The sequence below is a fragment of the Barbus barbus genome (assembly GCF_936440315.1).
Source record: "Barbus barbus genome assembly, chromosome: 34".
NCBI lineage: Eukaryota > Metazoa > Chordata > Actinopteri > Cypriniformes > Cyprinidae > Barbus > Barbus barbus.
Genome location: NC_136762.1, coordinates 24,779,508 through 24,802,540, shown reverse-complemented (window position 1 = coordinate 24,802,540; position 23,033 = coordinate 24,779,508). Strand labels below are relative to the sequence as shown.

General features: G+C 40.4%; 1 protein-coding gene across 1 annotated transcript; it reads left to right on the top strand.

Moving 5' to 3' along the window:
- Window positions 1–1,503: 1,503 nt before the first annotated feature.
- Window positions 1,504–21,335, top strand: mxf (myxovirus (influenza virus) resistance F; the record flags this gene model as incomplete). Its single annotated transcript, XM_079391966.1, has 13 exons — window positions 1,504–1,513; window positions 1,747–1,944; window positions 10,390–10,524; window positions 12,961–13,115; window positions 13,526–13,664; window positions 13,781–13,979; window positions 14,089–14,167; window positions 19,343–19,465; window positions 19,594–19,726; window positions 19,823–19,981; window positions 20,077–20,153; window positions 20,225–20,482; window positions 21,111–21,335. 13 exons carry the CDS (start codon window positions 1,504–1,506, stop codon window positions 21,333–21,335), a joined length of 1,890 nt encoding a protein of 629 aa, XP_079248092.1.
- Between the last annotated feature and the right edge of the window lie 1,698 nt (window positions 21,336–23,033).

Sequence of the window (23,033 nt, the reverse complement as noted above, 5' to 3'; positions counted from 1 at the left end):
TATTATGAAAATCTGGCCAATTATTACTGCCATTATGACAATTCTTTTTTTCAACATGCTGTCCCAACAGCAACCCATTAATATGCAAATTACATACAGTATAGATACACTGTGTTTAATGGGAAAACCAGTTTATGGAAATTTGTACAGACATATTGCATAAAACAAAATGGTATATCAAATAATTTTGTTATATATTTTATAGCATAGTTGAGAATCATCCTTAAACAAAGTTTAGAAGAAAAAAATCCTGAAACATAAAAATGTATTGGTGATTTAAAAAAAAATCCCATTGTTTTAGCCTTTTTGATGTTTATTCATTCTATTTTATTTTTAGAAAAACTTAGTCCTAGTGTCCTCTACAGAGGGCATAGAAAAAAATATTAATAAAATATAATTTTTAAAAAATGTTAATTTAAATGTTTTTTCTAATGCTCTAAACAATGTAATGAAAAATACTAAATTCACAAAGCTTTTTTGGGGGGGGTCTCAGGAGGATATTCAATCTGACATACTGTATATGTCTGACAACTTGAATAATATATTGTCAATAACATTAAAATTAAGATAAAAAAAACATAATGGTCTATAAATTACAGTTTTTTGCATACTTATTACATTGGACTTTATTAAACCTTATGGAAATAGTGAATTTAAATGGATTTTTTTTTTTAATAAAAAGTCAATTTTATTGAACTATTTTCAGTTTTTATCTTGAAGGATTTGCTATCTGTGGCTCCCTCGTGTGGACAACATTATCTCTGAATTACGTTAATATAAACGGATAGTATTTTTTTGAATGATTACAAATGTTTAATGATTACTTACAGATAATATACACACATTAAACTCAAATTCACTGATTTGGTATATTATTTTACCCTTTAACAACTGAATTTTCATCTTACATTATTAAGCAGTAATGATTCATTATTATGCCACCTGTTAAAGGGTTATTTAACAATTGCATTCGGTCATATGTTGCATTAACAGTGTGATTAAGTTTGTACCCCCCCCCCCCCCCCCCCATTTTTTTTAAGAACCAGCCGCCACTGGTTGACATTATTGGTTTATGGTCTTGATAAGCATTGCAAAAGTAAACTAAGAATTTATCTATGAACCTTTCTCCAGATATATAATTCAGTCAACTCATATGAGTCATCTCATGTTGAGTTCCATACAAACAAGGAACTTTAGTTTTATTGGATTACATTCTTTTAATAAATAATCAACATATTGTGAAACACCCCCTTCACTATATATACACCTTTCAGATATTAAACTGTTCTTCAGATAACGCAAGCATAAAGTTAGGAGACATCAGTTTCTTTCTTTTCATTACATTTTACTATTCGAGGTAAGTGAAAGTTCTGTATTGAACATGTTAGGCTTATTGCATGTGCCAAATAATTCCTCCTAATTATTTCATTTAACAAAGCAAATTGGGAGTATCTCAGTTTAGAATTTCTTAATTCATTTTCAGGGAAACAATGTATAGTCAGGATGAAGAAAGGTACAGTATTCAGTCTGTTTTGTGTGTGTGTTGGTAAATTATGTATGAAAATAATGCAGCTTTTAAATTACCAAGATAAAAATGTCATCTTTTTTATGTTATTTCTACCACAGAGTACTGTGGTGGTGACATTTGTTGGTTAGAAAAATGAAAGCTTAGGGGAAAAAAATGACAGAATTCTCTGATCTTTTGTCTTTTTTTTTTGATTATTTAATTATAAAGCTCATTTTCAGAGTCACAAACTCATGGAGCATTCCACAGTCATTTCATTGAGTGTGTTCAGCCTTTGATTGAGTTGATTGACTCTCTGAGGTTCATCGGCATTGATAAGGATGTAGATCTACCATCCATTGCAGTAGTGGGAGATCAGAGTTCTGGAAAGAGCTCTGTTTTGGAGGCACTCTCTGGGGTGGCTTTACCTCGAGGAAGTGGTAAGACTCTGAAGTTCCTTTTATTTTACCACCTTGTGACTAAATCAGAATTAAAAATAGTATCTATTGCAGTTGTGCAACATTGTGCAATGTTAAAAACATTTAGTTTCAACATTCATATTGTAACTGTCCCCCCTCTCTTTTAAAGAAAGTGCGGCTACGAAATATTTTGAGCGAGGGGACCACCAACCACTCTTAATATAGGTATAGTGAATTAAGATTAGGGCTGTCAGTCGATTAAAATTTTTAATCTAATTAATTACAGGGTGCTGCAATTAATTAATCTAATTAATCAAACTAAATTTGGCTGTGAAAATACCCCCAAAAGATCATTTAAAGCTATTATTGTGTTAAATGTTTAGGCTACAATGGCCTAACAAAGTATGGAACATAAAAAAAAGATAATTTGAGAAACATCTCAGTATTTTTTGTTCATGCAATGAAAGTAACTGGTAACCAAAAGAGAGTTTTGTCTTTAAATATCTCATTTTATGTTGTGCAAAAGAAAGTAAGTCATTTAGGTTTGCGACAACATGAGGGTTAGTAAATGATAACCAAATTTATTTATTTATTTTTTTGTGAACTTTAATTTAATATCCCTTTAATGTATTTTTATTTTTACTTTTCATATATATACTATATATATATATATATATATATATATATATATATATATATATATATAAATTAAATTATACTCTAAAAAATAAACTTAAACTACCAGCAGGTGGCAGTAAATGTCTTTATGAGTCGATTCATTCAAACAGCTGATTCATTCAGGAATGAAGCAAATGGGCGAATTCCAAATGGAAGTGAGCATCCTTATGAGCCCTTTTGAAGTGTGCTCTTTTAAGGGTGTAGGGCATTACTGTCTCATTTAACCATTTGGATTGACCAAACGTTACCTTGACAACGCTGTGTGTCCATGCAGTATTCAGCACTCCATCAGTTGTTAATAATAATCATCAGTTGTTAATAATAATGAGAAGGCAAATAAATATGCCTTCTCATTATTATTATTTTATTTAAATATTGTCTCACTGTGTCCTATTTAACTAAACTGTGTCCTACAGAACTAAACAATTCTGACTTTATAACTCGCAATTCTGACTTTATAACTCGCAATTCTGAGATATAAACTCGCAATTCTGACTTTATAACTTGCAATTCTGACTTTATAACTCGCAATTAAGACTTTATAACTCGCAATTCTGAGATATAAACTTGCAATTCTGACTTTATAACTCGCAATTCTGACTTTATAACTCGCAATTCTGACTTTATAACTCGCAATTCTGACTTTATAACTCGCAATTCTGAGATATAAACTCGCAATTCTGACTTTATAACTCGCAATTCTGACTTTATAACTCGCAATTCTGACTTTATAACTGGCAATTCTGACTTTATAACTCGCAATTCTGACTTTATAACTCGCAATTCTGAGATATAAACTCGCAATTTAAACTGTCTCATTTAACCATTTGGATTGACCAAACGTTACCTTGACAACGCTGTGTGTCCATGCAGTATTCAGCACTCCATCAGTTGTTAATAATAATCATCAGTTGTTAATAATAATGAGAAGGCAAATAAATATGCCTTCTCATTATTATTATTTTATTTAAATATTGTCTCACTGTGTCCTATTTAACTAAACTGTGTCCTACAGAACTAAACAATTCTGACTTTATAACTCGCAATTCTGACTTTATAACTCGCAATTCTGAGATATAAACTCGCAATTCTGACTTTATAACTTGCAATTCTGACTTTATAACTCGCAATTAAGACTTTATAACTCGCAATTCTGAGATATAAACTTGCAATTCTGACTTTATAACTCGCAATTCTGACTTTATAACTCGCAATTCTGACTTTATAACTCGCAATTCTGACTTTATAACTCGCAATTCTGAGATATAAACTCGCAATTCTGACTTTATAACTCGCAATTCTGACTTTATAACTCGCAATTCTGACTTTATAACTGGCAATTCTGACTTTATAACTCGCAATTCTGACTTTATAACTCGCAATTCTGAGATATAAACTCGCAATTCTGACTTTATAACTCGCAATTCTGACTTTATAACTCGCAATTCTGACTTTATAACTGGCAATTCTGACTTTATAACTCGCAATTCTGACTTTATAACTCGCAATTCTGAGATATAAACTCGCAATTCTGACTTTATAACTCGCAATTCTGACTTTATAACTCGCAATTCTGACTTTATAACTCGCAATTCTGACTTTATAACTGGCAATTCTGACTTTATAACTCGCAATTCTGACTTTATAACTCGCAATTCTGAGATATAAACTCGCAATTCTGACTTTATAACTCGCAATTCTGACTTTATAACTCGCAATTCTGACTTTATAACTCGCAATTCTGACTTTATTGTCAGAATTGCGAGTTATAAAGTCAGAATTGCGAGTTATAAAGTCAGAATTGCGAGTTTATATCTCAGAATTGCGAGTTATAAAGTCAGAATTGCGAGTCCCCCCCCCCCCCCCCCCCGCCCCCCCCCCCAAAAAAAATATTACATTTTAGGGAATAACTGCATTCATGGGGTTGTTATCCTGCATCATATTTGTCATCAGTCAACTGTATGAAAGGTAAGATGACGTACAGGTCTGGGGGGCAGGGCCAGTGCGTTAACTGCATTAAAATATTTTAATTGTTATTTTTCATAACTAATTAATTAAGTTAACATGTTAAACTAACAGCCCTAATTAAGTTAGAAGCTTTAAAGGGGTCATCGGATGCAAAATTCACTTTACAAGTTATTTGAACATAAATGTGTGTTAGAAGTGTGTGTACACATCCATCCTATAATGATAAAAATCCAACCAGTGTTTAAAAAAAAAAAAAAAAAAAATTTAAAATCCTCTTTCTCAAATCAGGCTGTTCTGAGATTCCTGTCAGAATGACGTGGTTTTGTACAGGCCGTTCCCAGGAGAGTTGATTGACAAGACCGTCTTACCTTAGACCTGCCCTGAGAGAGCTGTCCGCCTCTGGGGCAGGGGAAGACAAGAATGTCTCAGATTAAGTGATTGAAGTGTTTAGTTGTTGGATGTAATAATGAATACAGCAGTTGTCATTTCCTCCCGACAGGATTCGTTACTTTCGCTTTGAAGGGAATACGCTGATCCCCGATCTACATAAAGTGTCTATGTTCACGCGAATCATTTGTGATCCAGCTTTATCTACGGAAGAAGTGAATCTAAGCGTTTTTATGAATCTTTGCAAAGCGCCTTTCCTAATATTGTGCTAGTTAGCCAGTTTTGCGGCTGAAGTTTAGTATGCTCCATAGATATATATATATATATATATATATATATATATATATATATATATATATAAATATATATATATATATATATATATATATATATATATATATATATATATATATGGCAGCGGCTATTTACACTAAGTGCAAATAGCAATGGATTCTATTTACACTTAAAATAGCAAGATTTTCTGCTATTTATACTACTTATTGCAAATAGTGGCAATTATCTGCACCTCAGTATTGTAGTACATTATAAAACAGTACGCAATAATAACGTACTGAGTGTAAATTATAATTTTAATTCAAATGTATTAATTTGTTGGGACAATAAAGCCCTCCCTACACCTACCCTAACCCTACCCAATACTTTATTTTCAACTTTTTGATTATTTCCTTAATTTTTATTGAAAATAAATGCCTTTCTGATGCAATATGATATTTGAAAAGGGAGAAAAAAATGTTTGGCAAAAGGTGGCCTCGAACTCGGGTCGATCGCGTGAAAAAGCATGTGCCTTACCATCTACGCCACTGAAACTGATGTTAAACTTGCTTCTTTTTTTAATGTTGACTAACCCAATCACACGTTAGTGGGCGGAGTTAGTGTAAATAGCCTTTGCCAACAAGATGGGCTATTTGCACTTAGTGTAAATAGACACTCCGCATATGATATACCTAGATGCCTCATTATGGAATGTTTCTATGGGCCGCAATACGTAAACCATCTGCCATTTTTGGAACGGTCTGCAAATCTTTGAGCGCATTGACTGTGTGCATCTACAACAGCAAGTTATACGCTTGTATATCTTTGAATATTCATTGATTATTATGGTGAATGCGAGATGGGTGACTCGTCTACATATCTGGAGCGGTCGAATAGGGAATCTACACATATCATGGACTAGATCAGCGTGCTGACGAGAGAGCTGATTTTGACAGGGTAAAGAAGGTGTTTTTTACACTACCATTGAGAAATTGTAACCAAAGTATGTTATAGACTTTTCATTAAGACAAACTTGTGTAAAATGGGCATCCGATGACCCCTTTAAGGAAACGACACAAAATCCAAATAAACACATAGATGGCATTTACAAAATTATTATTGGAAAGTAAAAATTGCCATGAACAATAATGGCAAAATATATAAAAATAAAAAATAAATAAATAAAATAAAAGAAATAAATCAGCAGGCTCAAAAACGAATGGACCCAGTCAGCATCAAAACAAACAACATAGAGAAAGGTGTGAATTATGGATGAAAGAGAAACCTGTGCATTGGCCAGTGAGAAACACAAATGTCTTTTGACGAATGTATATTGTACTTATCATTGATGATGATGATGATGATGATGATGATGAAGATTCAAAGTTCAATGAGCAAGAAAAAATGTGCTATTTACTGCGCCTAATTTTTTTTATAATGTCTAAGTTAATACTTGTTTAAAACAATCACTTTTGCAAAGTTTGAACTATTTTCTGCTTATTTTGAAAAATAAAAGAATTAATATTTGTTCAATAACTATGTTGTCATTAAAATGTTAATATAAAAATATATTTTATAATACAGAAACAAAATTTTAATAAGTAAAGATTCTGAAAGATTGAAGAAGATCCAATAATAATTGAATATATATTTACAGTAGTAACAACAAATGATAGGCTATTTTATTATATGATATGATTAATATCATGTTTTTAAATATGATGGTTTCATTCTAAACATGGTGATTATCTCTAATATGGACACCCAACATAATATATGATATTTACCATCTGAATCTAACCATGTCATGTCAACAAATAGAAAAGTTAGCCATCTATTAATTATAATATTAATTACTGTGCCTTTAGCCCCAACAGCAGAGGCACTTTATACCCCAAATACCATACACTTACATATTCTTTCGTTATTGAAAAGCTGTTGCTTTAATTATCTTAAACAAAACTGAAAATCATAAATTTGTCTCAAAATATATGCATCAATTTTAGTGATTCTCATTTGCTACTTAAATCTACAACATTTTAAAAAACATCAAATATTAGATCAAGTAAGTACAGAATCAACTTTGCGTTGCAGCGCGCGATCGCATCAAGGATCAGACATATATGCACGTGTATCGAATGTTTTGGAAAGTCCTACGCCACATTTTTGTGCCATCTAGTGATTTAGATGAAAATAATATCAAAGGCTTCTTTTACCCCGGGCGCCTTTAGCCCCATTTTACCCTACTAAATTTAGGACTGACATGCTCATTATGCAAGTTACGAGCTACTTTTAGGCTTAAGGTATTTTGTGAATATGGGCCCTGGACTCTTCAGCATTGAAGGTAGCATGAGAAGGCCATGCATCCTCCTAACCAAACAATACCTCTCCCTCTACTGTACTATTACACCTGTGTTTAAGTAAGAGGAGGAGAGCAGCTTAGAGCCCCTCGAGGACTGTATAGAACTGCAGCCTACTATAACAGAACTATTGGCTGTTACAATATACCAAAATATATTTTGCTATGGGTCTGGCCCCTGAGATAGCCCAGATAACAGAGTCTGGTCTCTCAACTCAGGTTGTTGAGACCATCCTTAAAGCTACAGATATTTCTAAGAGAAAACTTTATGCCCTGAAATGGCATCTATTTGAGGCATGGTGTTCACAACATCAAGATGACCCAGTTAACTGCCCATTTAGATCAGTGATGGATTTTCTGGAGGAGCACATTTCTGCTAGTATCCCCTGCAACTATCAAAGTGTATGTGGCCGTGATTTCTCATTAATCTCATCAATGGAACCTCAGTGGGCATCCCCTTGTGTCTCATTTTCTCTGTGGTGTCAAATGGCTGAGGCCTGTCTGCAGACTGCGGGTTCCTTCTTGTGATCTTTCCCTAGTTCTTGAAGGATTATCTGGGGCTCTGTCTGAGCTGTTGCAGACAGTAGCAGAAACATTTCTAACTGTGAAAGTTGCTCTGTTATTGGCTCTAACATCACTTATAAGAGAGTCTGAGATCTGTAGACTTTAACAGCTGTCTCCTCTCATTTAGATTTTAACTGGTAAAACTGATTCTATACCCCAGGCCAAGTCATGTCCCTAACGTGCCATCCTTGGTCGTCCATCTGGTCATCCTTCAAGCCTTTTTCCCTCCTCCATTTGACTTACCAGAGCAGGGGCCTCATTTATAACTGTTACGTATGCACAAAACCTGCCCTGAAAGAGGCGTACACCACTTCCTATGTAAAAGGTGGGATTTATAAAAACAAACGTGATGGGAAAATTTGCGCACCTGCACACAAACTCTGACCCATGCATACAAACTCTTTTCATGGTGTGAGAAAATTAATGAAGAAACAACAATTTTAAACTCTTTTCTTGTTGATATAACAACGCTGATATACACATTTACATTAAATATTCCACTCTCATTAATGTAGATAAGGATTGAAATGACATAAAGTCATTACACGGAAATTTAAATTAAGTTTAAATTTAGACATATTTAGACATTAGGTGTGTTCGACTTGAAGCAGAGCTGCGCAGACTGATCAGTGTATGACATCAAAGTACCGCGAGAGCGATAAGAGAGCAGATGGATCCTTATGCTTTCCAATCGCTCTCGCGGTACTTTGATGTCATACACTGATCAGTCTGCGCAGCGCCGCTTCAAGTCGAACACAGCTAATGTCCGTCCTGTGTCGTGTGTGTCATGTGTTCCCGCCTTGTGTGTCCTTATTTGGTTTGTTTCCTGTCCTTGTTAAGTGTGATTATTAGTTAATTCTGTTCAGCTGTGTTTTAGTTATTATCTGTGATTATCCTGTGTACTTAAGTCCTGTCTGTTCAGTTAGATTTTGTCTTACCTACCCGTTACACCTGGTGTTCCTGTGTGTCTGCCCTGCCTGGATTTATTAAAGACTGTTTTATTTGAGTTTATTCCACGTCTCGTGTTCCTCGTTCTTCCCCGTTGTGTGCACCGTGACAGACATATTTAGGCGCTTGATAATTGTTCATGTTTTAATGACAGCGAGGAGAGGGGTGCACAGTTCATCTTTAAACTAAACTGCAGATTTCATGTTATGAAAAAATATTTTCCGCGTGAACAGTGATATATAATGCGCACTTACTTTGATATTATGGCGGACATTGCTGGATTCGGTGGTCGAATGTTAGCTTACGGTACAACCGCAGCTGCACGGCGGTGTTAATGTCGTGTGAAGTCATCTCTACAAAAATACTATTTACTATTACATTCTATTTGAAGGATACAACTTGAAGAAAACTTTAAGATTTAAGGTTTCCTTTTTAAAATAGTTTGTAAGTGATGCGCCGAATCAGACAATTGTATTTACTCTACAATAAATGTAGGGCTATCTGTTTCCAGTAAAAATAGTTCAATTATGTTCACCTTATCAGCAAAACTGCATACATTTAATTTGAACTGAATTGTTTAAAACAATTAAAATGCTATTTGGCCAGTGGAAAAGAATGAGATATATTTATCTGAGAAATATTTTAAACAGTTATGTTTTTACGGATATTTTAATATTTTTATTCTAAAACATAAGGATAATGGATGCTTTTATCAGTAAAAATTTATGTATGGCATGAATGGCATTTATAATCCATATCTCATATTTCCTAAATGTCTTGTAGGCCTACCTTTGATGGTGTTACATGGTGTCCGTGGATGGGAATATACATGGAAATGATATGAGGTTATGCATAGTAAAACTAGGCATTGTAAACTCCATATATGGTTATTTCAGGGTGGAGTCGGGGTGGAGATGCACGTACGCACAATCTTTCCCTGACTGGGATTTATAAAGTTATTTTTTTGTGCAGGTTCGGGCATACGCATGGTTTTATAAATCTGAAAACTTTTGTGCGTATGCAAAATCGACCTTTTGTGCGTAGGTACACATTTAGGATTAAATCTACGGAGAGTTTTATAAATGAGACCCCAGGAGAGGCTTCATTGTCTATGTCCATTCACATCAATCATATTCCATAAATCACAGATGGCAGAACTGTGATTATTACACTATAGTACAATTAATTTATTTGAAGGGGTCTGTGTTCTTGTGGTGTTCTAGTAAAATATTAATCTATGTGTAGGCGCATTTGTATAGAGAAAAACTTTATGCTTTTATGTTTTTAAGGTATTGTCACTCGATGTCCTCTTGAGCTGAAATTGCGGAAAGTCAAAAAAGAATCATGGTCAGGGACCATTTCTTACCATGGTCACAAAGAAACCTTTTATGACCCCCTAATGGTGGATACCCTTGTTAGAAAAGGTCAGTATGAAAAAATAAATAAATAAATATACAGGTCCTTTTCAAAAAATTAGCATATTGTGATAAAGTTCATTATTTTCTGTAATGTACTGATAAACATTAGACTTTCATATATTTTGGATTCATTACAACACAACTGAAGTAGTTCAAGCCTTTTATTGTTTTAATATTGATGATTTTGGCATACAGCTCATGAAAACCCATCTCAAATCTCAAAAAATTAGCATATCATGAAAAGGTTCTCTAAACGAGCTATTAACCTAATCATCTGAATCAACTAATTAACTCTAAACACCTGCAAAAGATTCCTGAGGCTTTTAAAAACTCCCAGCCTGGTTCATTACTCAAAACCGCAATCATGGGTAAGACTGCCGACCTGACTGCTGTCCAGAAGGCCATCATTGACACCCTCAAGCAAGAGGGTAAGACACAGAAAGAAATTTCTGAACGAATAGGCTGTTCCCAGAGTGCTGTATCAAGGCACCTCAGTGGGAAGTCTGTGGGAAGGAAAAAGTGTGGCAGAAAACGCAGCACAACGAGAAGAGGTGACCGGACCCTGAGGAAGATTGTGGAGAAGGACCTTGGGGGACCTGCGGAAGCAGTGGACTGAGTCTGGAGTAGAAACATCCAGAGCCACCGTGTACAGGCGTGTGCAGGAAATGGGCTACAGGTGCCGCATTCCCCAGGTCAAGCCACTTTTGAACAGAGAAGCAGCACTGGACTGTTGCTCAGTGGTCCAAAGTACTTTTTTCGGATGAAAGCAAATTTTGCATGTCATTCGGAAATCAAGGTGCCAGAGTCTGGAGGAAGACTGGGGAGAGGGAAATGCCAAAATGCCTGAAGTCCAGTGTCAAGTAACCACAGTCAGTGATGCTGGTGTTGGTCCACTGTGTTTTATCAAGGGCAGGGTCAATGCAGCTAGCTATCAGGAGATTTTGGAGCACTTCATGCTTCCATCTGCTGAAAAGCTTTATGGAGATGAAGATTTCATTTTTCAGCACGACCTGGCACCTGCTCACAGTGCCAAAACCACTGGTAAATGGTTTACTGACCATGGTATTACTGTGCTCAATTGGCCTGCCAACTCTCCTGACCTGAACCCCATAGAGAATCTGTGGGATATTGTGAAGAGAAAGTTGAGAGACGCAAGACCCAACACTCTGGATGAGCTTAAGGCCGCTATCGAAGCATCCTGGGCCTCCATAACACCTCAGCAGTGCCACAGGCTGATTGCCTCCATGCCACGCCGCATTGAAGCAGTCATTTCTGCAAAAGGATTCCCGACCAAGTATTGAGTGCATAACTGAACATAATGAGTGCATAACTGAACATAATTATTTGAAGGTTGACTTTTTTTGTATTAAAAACACTTTTCTTTTATTGGTCGGATGAAATATGCAAATTTTTTGAGATAGGAATTTTGGGTTTTCATGAGCTGTATGGCAAAATCATCAATATTAAAACAATAAAAGGTTTTAATATTTTTATATTTTAACTACTTCAGTTGTGTTGTAATGAATCTAAAATATATGAAAGTCTAATGTTTATCAGTACATTACAGAAAATAATGAACTTTATCACAATATGCTAATTTTTTTAAAAGGACCTGTATATATATATATATATATGGTGGAATTTGTATGATGTAATTTGTACAAAAATACATATATATATATAAATAAAAAAAATTAACTTTTTTACCATTTGTATTAGAAAAAATATGAGAATCATGTAGGTCCACTACAACCCCACTCCTAAACGTAACCATTAGTTGGGGATAAGCAGATCATACAAAGCCCTACAAAAAAGAGAACTCATGCAAACTCATTCAAATTAGAGGGATAGTTCACCCAAAAATGAAAATTCTGTCATCATTTACTCACCCTCAAGTAGTTCCAAACCTGTATGAATTTCTTTGTTCTGCTGAACACAAAGGAAGATATTTTGAATAAAGTTTGTAACCAGGCTGTTTAGGGGCACCACTGACTTCCATAGTAGGAAAAAAAAATACTATAGAAGTCAATGGTGTCCCAGAACTGCTCCGTTTCCCACATTCTTCAGAATATCTTCCTTTGTGTTCGGCAGAATAAAGAAATTCATACAGGTTTGGAACTACTTTAGGGTGAGTAAATGATGACAGAATTTTCATTTTTGGGTGAACTATCCCTTTAACCAACACCAACCACTTGTATCTGACAAGGTTGTGCAAAATTCAAGATTTGATTCCCTTTCTGTTAATGAAAATGAATTAAATTAGCTATGCTCAATAGGCTTGTTGTATTGAGATTTGAATTGGAAAAGATTTATCCCCTATTCAGTTGTGAACGTCACATAGCCCTGGAGTCCAGAGGTGGATTTCACAAGGTTTGAATTTACCAATACCAAAACTATACTCCCGTGTATGTCTGTTGAAAAATTTGCATGTAAATTAAACAGCACAAAATGAGCTCGCTGGAAATACGGTTGGAATCAGTGATGAACACATTACTTTGGAAATCTCATCTCCTGATGTTTGTGACCTCACTCTGATCGATCTACCTGGTATAACCCGTGTACCTGTCCAAGATCAACCTGATGATATTGGAGATCAGGTGAGTGTATGTATTGTTTCCTCAAAGCAACTGTTTGTGTACCCGGTGCCTTCGCTGCGTGAACAGTAGCTATTACACTATTATCTGTTAAACTGCAGCAACAACATATCTTTGACAGATAACATTCCATTTCAAATCTATAAAAATCCACAATGAACACTTGTTTTTCATGTTTTAGGTCGTCAGTATTTAGCTGACTGTGACTGTGTGATTTAAAGTCAGCATGCACTCAGAATTGAGTATATTTATTTAGTGTCTTGATACATTCATTCCACTTAAAATGGCCATTCTTTTCCCTGCACAACATTTTAGATTTCATGGATATTATGGAAGTGTAATGGGTTCAGTGGTGTTTCATATTGATCTAACGATTCTCTCCTTAGTAATCAGAGAATTTGTCTTTTTTTTAGATCAAAAACTTGATACTGAAATATATTTCCAAAAGTGAAACCATCATTTTAGTTGTTGTGCCCTGCAATGTTGACATAACAACAACAGAAGCACTTAGAATGGCGCAAGATGCAGACCCCGAGGGATGCAGAACTCTTGGTTTGACAACTTATTGTATCTCTATAACATATTTTTGTCACTTTATGATTCTTGCTATTTTTTTTTTTTATTATTATTATATATATTTTTTATTTTTTTTTTAATGCTCGGGTTAGCAATTCTCACAAAACCAGATCTCATTGACAAAGGAGCAGAGACTGATGTTTTGAAAATTGTCCAGGGCAAAGTCATTCCTCTCAGCAAGGGCTACATTATTGTGCGATGTCGCGGTCAGAGTGACATCAATAACAAAATCACTCTTGATAAAGCCATAAACATGGAAATGGAATTCTTTAAAAACCACAGATATTTCAGGTAATTAATTAATTACTTAAATTACCTTAACTGTTTGTTTCAAACATCTTAAAAAATATATATTTAGTGTTTTTTTTTTTGTTTGTTTGTTTTGTGTTTTTCTTGACAGCTCTTTACTGAATGATGATAAAGCATCTACTCAGTGCCTGGCAAGGAAATTAACCAAAGAACTGGTTGATCAAATCAAGGCAAGCACTAAATCATGACAGGGATTATTTTAGCCCTTCTATTGATTTTTTTATTTTATTTTATTGATTGATTGAAGTGAAGTGCCACTCTGCTGTTACTCAGTGGAGTGTGGAATTATGTATTGTAGCGGGCTGAAGAATCACACGACAGGTGGCTGTGCAGAAGAAACCCCGGAGGGTGTGTTTATTACAAGAATAAAGTGAAGTGAAGGTGCCAACGTGTCCGTAGTGGTTCTTCCGTGTGGTGTGATCCTGTTCGCCGGCCGGCTGCGTGCAGTGGGTTCTGTGTCCGGTGCTCGTGCGGCGGGTTGAACGATCAGCTGCTCTCTGGAAGGGAATACAGACACACGCATTAGTTGGCTGTCTTCTGGAGTCGTTGCTCACCAACCCTGGCGTTGTCCCGGCTTTTCTAGCCCTCTCCTGAGCAGCCTCAGCTGGGATCGATCAACCCGCGGTGATTGCGTGCAGGTGAATCTCCTCTGTTGCCAGGGCGACGCTGATAGGTGCCCGGGACACGTGTCACACTCCCCCCCCCCTAAGCGTCCTCCGAGCGAGGGGGGAGATGGGGGCTGGAGGAGGGGAAGACCCTAACAGACCTGCGAAAGCTGCCCACAGGCGGGAGAGTCCGTCCGCGTTGGCGGCTCCGGCCCGATGTCGCACGTCAAAGTGGAAGTCCTGGAGCGCTAGGAACCATCGGGTCACCCGAGCGTTAGTGTCCTTCGCTCGGGCCATCCACTGGAGTGGGGCATGATCGGTAATAAGTGTGAACTTCCGGCCCAGGAGGTAGTACTTCAGCTCCAGGACTGCCCACTTGACGGCCAACGCCTCCTTCTCCACTGCGGCATACCGTTGTTCAGTGGTGGACAGCTTCCGGCTGATGTAGACCACCGGGTGTTCCTCACCGTTCTGCACTTGAGACAACACTGCTCCCAACCCGGTGTCAGATGCGTCTGTCTGTACCAAGAAGGGACAGTTAAAGTCAGGGGCACGCAGTACAGGCTCTGAAGTGAGCGCCGCCTTCACCCGGTTGAAGGCCTCCTCTTCTTTGGGTCCCCATTCTACCTTTTCCGGCTGTCCCTTCTTGGTCAGGTCTGTCAGAGCCGTCGCTAGGGAGGAGAAGTTAGGGATAAAGCATCTATAGTAACCAGCCAACCCCAAAAAGGCCCGTACCTGTTTCTTGGAGGTGGGCCTCGGGGCCGAGAGGATCGCTGTCACCTTACTTTCCTGCGGACGAATCAGGCCCCGGCCCACCTGGAATCCAAGGTATTTCGCTTCAGGCAGGGCGAGGTGGCATTTCTTGGGGTTGGCGGTGAGCCCAGCCCGCCGCAGCTCAAGAAGCACCCTCCGGAGCCGCTCTAGGTGTTCTTCCCAGGTCTCCGAGTGGATGACGACATCGTCGATGTAGGCTGCTGCGTAGGTCTGATGGGGCCTCAGCAGGATGTCCATCATCCGCTGGAAGGTCGCTGGAGCCCCATGCAGCCCGAAGGGGAGAACCCGGTACTGCCAGTGGCCACTGGGGGTGGAGAAGGCGGTCTTCGGCTTCGCGGTCTCTGTTAATGGCACCTGCCAGTAGCCCTTGGTGAGGTCGAGCGTGGATATAAACCGGGCCCTCCCCAGCCGCTCCAGCAGCTCGTCGACCCGCGGCATCGGGTATCCATCAAACTCGGAGACCTCGTTTAGGCGGCGGAAGTCGTTACAGAACCGGAGGGTGCCGTCCGGTTTTGGGACCATAACTATCGGACTGGACCAGGGGCTGCGGGAGGGCTCGATGACTCCCAACTCCAGCATCTCCTGAACTTCCTCCTCAATAGCGTGTCGCCGGGCCCCTGGGATCCTGTAGGGCCGCTGTCGCACCATAGCCCCTGGTGGGGTGCGGACGTCATGCTGGAGGACTTGAGTGCGCCCGGGGAGCGGAGAGAACACATCAGAGAATTGACCGACCAGATGTTAGAGATCCGTCTTCTGGGCGGCTGACAGGTGGGGACTGATGTCAACAACCACGGGAGACACGGTGGCCATGGCCGCCACCTGGGTTCTCGTCCCCTCCCAACGTTTTAGCAAGTTAATGTGATATAGCTGGGTTTCTTTTCTCCGTCCGGGCTGGCGTACTCGATAGGTTACGGGTCCCACTTTCTCCGTGATGATGTAGGGGCCCCGCCACTTGGCCAGGAATTTGCAGGCGGCTGTGGGGACGAGAACCAAGACATAGTCACCTGGTTGAAATTCCCGTGGTTGGGCCGCCCGGTCGTAGTGACGACGTTGCGCTTCTTGGGCTGCGGCCAGGTGTTCCCGGACGAGGGGCATGACCCGGTCTACCCTTTCCCTCATCCCCCTCACGTGCTCGATCGTGGACCGATGGGTGGCTGGCTGCTGCTCCCAGGCCTCTTTGGCGACATCGAGCAGGCCGCGGGGCTGTCGCCCGAACAGGAGTTCAAACGGAGTAAATCCGGTGGAGGCCTGGGGGACTTCCCGGATGCCGAACAGAACGTATGGCAGCATTTGGTCCCAATCCCGACGGTCGTCCGCAGCCACACGACGGAGCATCTGCTTCAACGTCTTATTGAATCGTTCGACCAACCCATCGGTCTGAGGGTGGTAGACGGTGGTACGGAGCTGTTTTACCTGTAGTAGGCGGCAGAGGTCAGCCATCGTCCGGGACATGAAGGCGGTGCCCTGGTCGGTCAATATCTCTCGGGGTATGCCGACCCGGCTGCACAACAAGAAAAGTTCCTGGGCGATGGCCTTGGACGTGGCTTTTCATAGGGGAATGGCCTCAGGGTACCGGGTGGCATAATCCACGATGACCAAGATGTGCTCATGTCCCCGGGCCGACTTTGGCAGCGGCCCTACCAGATCCATTCCTATCCGCTCAAAGGGCACCTCAATAATGGGAAGCGGAATTAGCGGAGACGGGGGAGGTGTGTGGGGTGACGTTCGCTGGCACTCCGGGCATGCCTGGCAAAACCGCTTGACCTCTGCATCCACCCCGGGCCAGTGAAACCGGTCTCTGATGCGTTGCGCGGTGTTGTGTGCCCCCAAGTGGCCGGCCATAGGATGGGAATGGGCCAGCTCCATGATGGTTTCTGTCTTGGAGCGGGGCACGACCAGCAGTTTTACCTCCTCCCCTCTCCGCTGGGCGACACAGTACAACAGGCCATTCTGGACGACAAAGTGAGGGGTTGGGTGTGGCGGCGGCTGGGCGTCCTTTCCCTCAATCACCCTTACTTGTTTCCAGCAATTTTTCAGCCGATCGTCCCCGAGCTGCTCCTTTGCAAATCCCCCCCCTCCCCTAACCTGTTGGAAGACATCATAGAAAAGTTTAGAACTCTGGGAGGGGAACTCACCGCCTCTGGTGCTGTCCGACGCTAGGAGGGCGGTGCGCCGTCGGGGACCTCGGCTGGGCTTCTTCTTCCGTTTGCGGCGGTTCCCGGCAGGGCCGGCAGGCTGTGTGACTTCGGCTAGCAGCTCTTGGAACCCTGGCCAATCCCTCCCCAGGAGCACCGGCACCGGCAGATCCTTGACCACCCCCACCTCCAGGGGCCAGGTGCCTGGGCTCGCGGTGACCGTGACCCGTCGGGTTGGTACATGTCGGGTTTCACCATGTATGCATGTGATGGGCAGGCGGGCCTTAATGTCCACCCGCGGGGGAAACAGGGACGATTGTACCAAGCTCACCGCACTACCAGAATCTAGAAGGGCTGGATACGGTCGTCCATTGACGTATACTTGGGCCTGGGGCGCCTCTCGCGGTGGCTCCAGATGAACCACACAGCCTGCCATGAGTCAGCGAGTGGGGTGGTTCCGTTGGCATTGGTTCGTCCGGTCTGCCGGGAACCGCTGGCCTGGTGACTGTGCGCTGGGTGCCCTCTGGCGCGCGTCGCTCCTGGAACACCCTCCGGGGAAACGGCGGAGCTCACTCCCCAGCCTCTCGTCGCTGCGTCGCCTCGGCCAGCTCAATGGCTTCCACCAGGTCTCCTACGGATTGCAGGTTCCGCATACCGACTGCCTGCCGAAGGGGTCGTGGTAGTGCTTGAAGGTACCGGTCCACGACGACTCGTTCTGCTACTTGGGCAGCACTGGGGTTCCCGGCGAGCAGCCAGTGGTGAGCGAGGCGTGTGAGTTCTGCCGCTTGGGCGCGGGCTGGCAACCGGCCGTTGTACTCCCACGTCCGGAAAAGCTGGGCTGCGGCGATGGGGGACAGGCCTACACGGCCCAAGATTTCCTTGCGGAGCTCATCATATGAATCCGCCTGGCTCGTGGCCATCGAGAAGTACGCCTGCTGTGGTTCCCCGGTGAGCAGCGGGGCCAGAATTCGGGCCCACTCTTCGCGTGGCCAGTCCTCCTGTGTAGCGGTGGCCTCAAAAATGCTCAGGTAATGCTCGGTGTCGTCGTGGACGGTCATCTTCGGCAGGAGCTGTGCGGCGCGAACGCGGGGGTCCGGCAGCGGAACCCGCTGAGCGGCCGCGAAGCGAAGAGCGGCCACGTCACGCTCTGTCTCCCCTTGCCGAGCGGCCATATGCTCCTCGATTTGCTGTTGCCTTATGCTGATCTCCGTCAGATGTTTCAGCAACTCGTCCATGGCTGGGGAGGAGACGCCGCCTGACGGGAATTCCATGAAACAGAAAAGAGAAAAAAAAGTCTGAGGTTATGGGGTGTGTGGGATGTCGGTGATCCTTCAGTCATCTGCCCGCATTCTCCACCAGTGTAGCGGGCTGAAGAATCACACGACAGGTGGCTGTGCAGAAGAAACCCCGGAGGGTGTGTTTATTACAAGAATAAAGTGAAGTGAAGGTGCCAACGTGTCCGTAGTGGTTCTTCCGTGTGGTGTGATCCTGTTCGCCGGCCGGCTGCGTGCAGTGGGTTCTGTGTCCGGTGCTCGTGCGGCGGGTTGAACGATCAGCTGCTCTCTGGAAGGGAATACAGACACACGCATTAGTTGGCTGTCTTCTGGAGTCGTTGCTCACCAACCCTGGCGTTGTCCCGGCTTTTCTAGCCCTCTCCTGAGCAGCCTCAGCTGGGATCGATCAACCCGCGGTGATTGCGTGCAGGTGAATCTCCTCTGTTGCCAGGGCGACGCTGATAGGTGCCCGGGACACGTGTCACAGTATGCATTATGTATGTACATGGTGCAATTAGCCAGCTGATTCATCCAAATATGTTTTCTTATTGATACAGAAATCGCTACCACACGTAACTAAGCAGATTAACACTCGAATACTTCATGTGACAGAAGAGCTTAAAAAGTGTGATCAGGGTCCACCTCTGGAAGAAGAAAAGATGGGACCTTTTCTCAGTAAGGTAAGATCTCTGAGGATAAAACACAGTAACTCTATCTGTCTATCTATCTATCCTTGACAGTTTATTTATTTGTTTTTTATTTAATATTGATAGATTGACTGATTGATTGAGATTGTTTTCCCATATAGATAATAATAGAGTTCAGCGATCAAATCAATGAACTGAGTAGAACAGGACATTCAACAGACAGAAACATTCATGCACTCCTACGTCCTGTGTTCAAGAAATGGGACAGCCAACTGAGAGACACTAAAGAAACATGTGAGTCAAGATATGATAAAACTATTGGTTCCTTTTTAGGATTGTACCAGGATCCCTAAAACCTAAGACTTTCTCTCATCTTTATTACACATTTAGTCAATGCAAAAGTGAAGGAAATGATAGACAAGTATAATGAGAAGCATCGTGGCAGAGAATTGCTTACATTCAGTGACTACAGTGAATTTGAATATGTCATCCAAGACCATGTGGCAGCCCTTCAAGAGCCAGCTATGCTAACACTGAAGGATGTACGAGGTACAATGTGTATTTTCTAAATGTACAGTAAAATTTTTTGGCAATAAATATATCTTCTTTACTTGTCATTTTAATCTTTTTTTTTTTTCCTCTAGAAATTGTTCAAAATAAGTTCAAGGAAGTGTGTAATTTATGTTTTGTTCAGTACCCGTCACTGAAATCCAATGTCTCTGTAAGTAAAACAATTATTATTATTATTATTATTATTATTATTTATTTGATATATTATATTGTACCCCTCAGAAAAAGATTGATGATATTCAATTAAAACAAGAGGCCAAAGTGCAGAAAAGAATCAAGGAGTTTGTCAATATGGAGCGTCTCATTTTCACCCAGGACAAGGTATTGCAAAAGAAACTTGATGAATCTGACATCCATCAGATGACTGGGCTAGAACGTTATGAGAACCTCCATGAAGATGACATGGTTTTAAATTCCAAAGGCTGTGCATTGTTGGATACGAGAAATCTAGTAACAGAAAAACTGACTCTTTATTATGAGGTGGGTGACAACTCATGGTATGAAATGTCTTAATTTATTGACAGTGACAGTAAATTCATAATCATTCATACACCGTAAAAAAAATTAAATTACATAATTATTCTTAAAAGACTGTTACACACTGTAATTTATATGATTTAACTATAAGTAAGCAATTTATACGTACATTTCCTAAAACACTGACTGTTTATTTAAGGGTCCCAACCAGCCCTATTCAGCAACACTGACACAACCATTGACTAATGCCAGATGGGTTTTTTGGTGACAAATGTTGTTGTTGGCATCAGTTCAAGAATCTTTAACATCCATGAAACCTTTTCATTTTACAAAGGTCCTTTGTAGTGGGAAAAAAAGTTATTTAAAATGTTCTTCACACTGAGAAAATAACTAAAAGGTTCTTTTGGAAATAAAAAAAAATGAATTCTTATATGGCACTGATGCAAAAACTACTTCTTGGTGTTACCCGGCACTTTTATATATAGGAGTAAGTGAAGATCAACCAGACCGCATGATGGCAGTGTACTGCCACTAGAGGTTCACCAAAGGGGCAACCAACCCCAAAAGGTGGCTCAGATAACTTTGTTTTTCAAGTGAATGTTATTTTAATTCATGTCCTGTGTCCTTATAGATTGTCTATCAACGCCTAACGGACTATGTGCCCATGCTGCTAATCCTCCTCATGCTAAAGGATGCAGCTAAGACACTGCGACATCAAATGCTGGAAATGAGAAATCGGGCAGATGTGGTCGAACTACTAAAAGAAGACTCAGCCCAAGGGCGCAAGAGAGCTGATCTAAACCAGCGTCTGAAATGCCTCACACAAGCTCAAGAACTGATAAACAACAGATGCTGAGACATCTTTATAAACATCAAGGCTGCAGAAATTGGCCACTGGATATACTACAATTGATCTTGCTTCAGTTTAGAAATTCTAACAATCAGATCATTATAGCAGACAAAGCTTAATACATGTTTCGAATCACGCTTAGAGGTGCTGAACGGGAACTGTCGGCTCAAGTCATCAAAATTGAATTTAAATGACCAAACTGACATAAAATTCATCATTCTTGTAATATCTATCCAATGTGTTATCAAAAAGTGTTGTGAATAAAGATATAAAAGCATGAGAAGTATGAGATTCTCTCTCAGTTCTGAGAGCATGGTATACTTTCAATACTGTAAATGATAAGAAAATAAACTCAAAATACAAAGCCATTTTCACTCCCTCGCATAGTTTATTTAATTTAATTAACAATAATTCAACAATGTAGATACATGCTTCACAGAAGAATGTCATCTTTTTAAGTAATGAACATTTCTACCACCAGCTTTCCTGTAGATCAATTAGGCCTTCCGTTTGAATTCTCATGGAACTGAACTAAAACTCATGAACTGAAACTATGTGTACCCTGAATGCAATGTAAGTATGTCAAATGCAGACATAAGGTAATTAAAATTAATAATTACATTTAAAATTTAAAGAGTAATTTTAAAATTCAAAGAAAGTTTGAATGTATCAGTATTCATCCAAGCATCACTGCCCCCTCTACTGCTGCTAGTGTTCTGCTCTAGCTCTTGACATCCTAACTGTGAAGGGAGAGGCATAGGCATATAGGCATATTTTCAAATATCCATATTAGCCAAACAAATTATTACCACCCGGACTACGAAAGTAGATATAAATAACAGTACTACTGTGCCATTAACTGGTGGATTGTGACCCAAAAAAAGAAATTATGTAATTGACCCTCCACAGGGAGCTTGATTGACAGGCGATCTGACCAATCACAATGCCGAATCTGCCATTTTTGTCCGACAAACAAACCAGACCGGAGAGTAGATTTACGTTGGTGGACTTGAAACTTGAAAAATGGTGTGTATTGATGTCTTTCCACAGTTGAAATAAGATACCTTCTGATGTTTATTTCATGCTACAACTAGTAAAGAAGAAGAGATGATCGGTTCACGTGCCACCTGAACTGAGGCGCTACAGTGATCTGTCATGACACATTAAAGAGCCACAAAACGGTATTTAGTGTTTGAAATTCTTGGATAAAATAAAATATATGAAAGCTGAGTCCTTGTTTCACACCAAAAGTAACCTGCTCTGTCTTGTCTGTCGGTGTCCTCTTTGCTCCGCAATGTATTTTTCACTGCGTGATAACATTATGTGTGGTGTGAGAGCCACACATACTGTAGCAACTACATAGCAACAATAACAAAGGGGGGCGGGTTTTTGCCAGTGTTCGAATTGTGTCAAAGATCTTGGGGGGTCCCTCTAATCCCCACAAAGATAACTAAATAATAATTAAATAAAAACTCATATAAATATGATTCATATTTTTTTTTGTCTTGTCCTCGTTATCAAGAAATTAGAAAACCTAATTCTAAGATAAAACCTTATTCAATGTTAGTTAATTCGGTGTACCAAACAATCACTAAGCAAAGAAGAATTAAATATCTAGCCTAATGTTTGTTACCCGCCCTGGGTGGTGGTAAGGACGAGACGATCCAGGAGTGCACGAAGGTTACTTTTATTGTAAGGCATTAA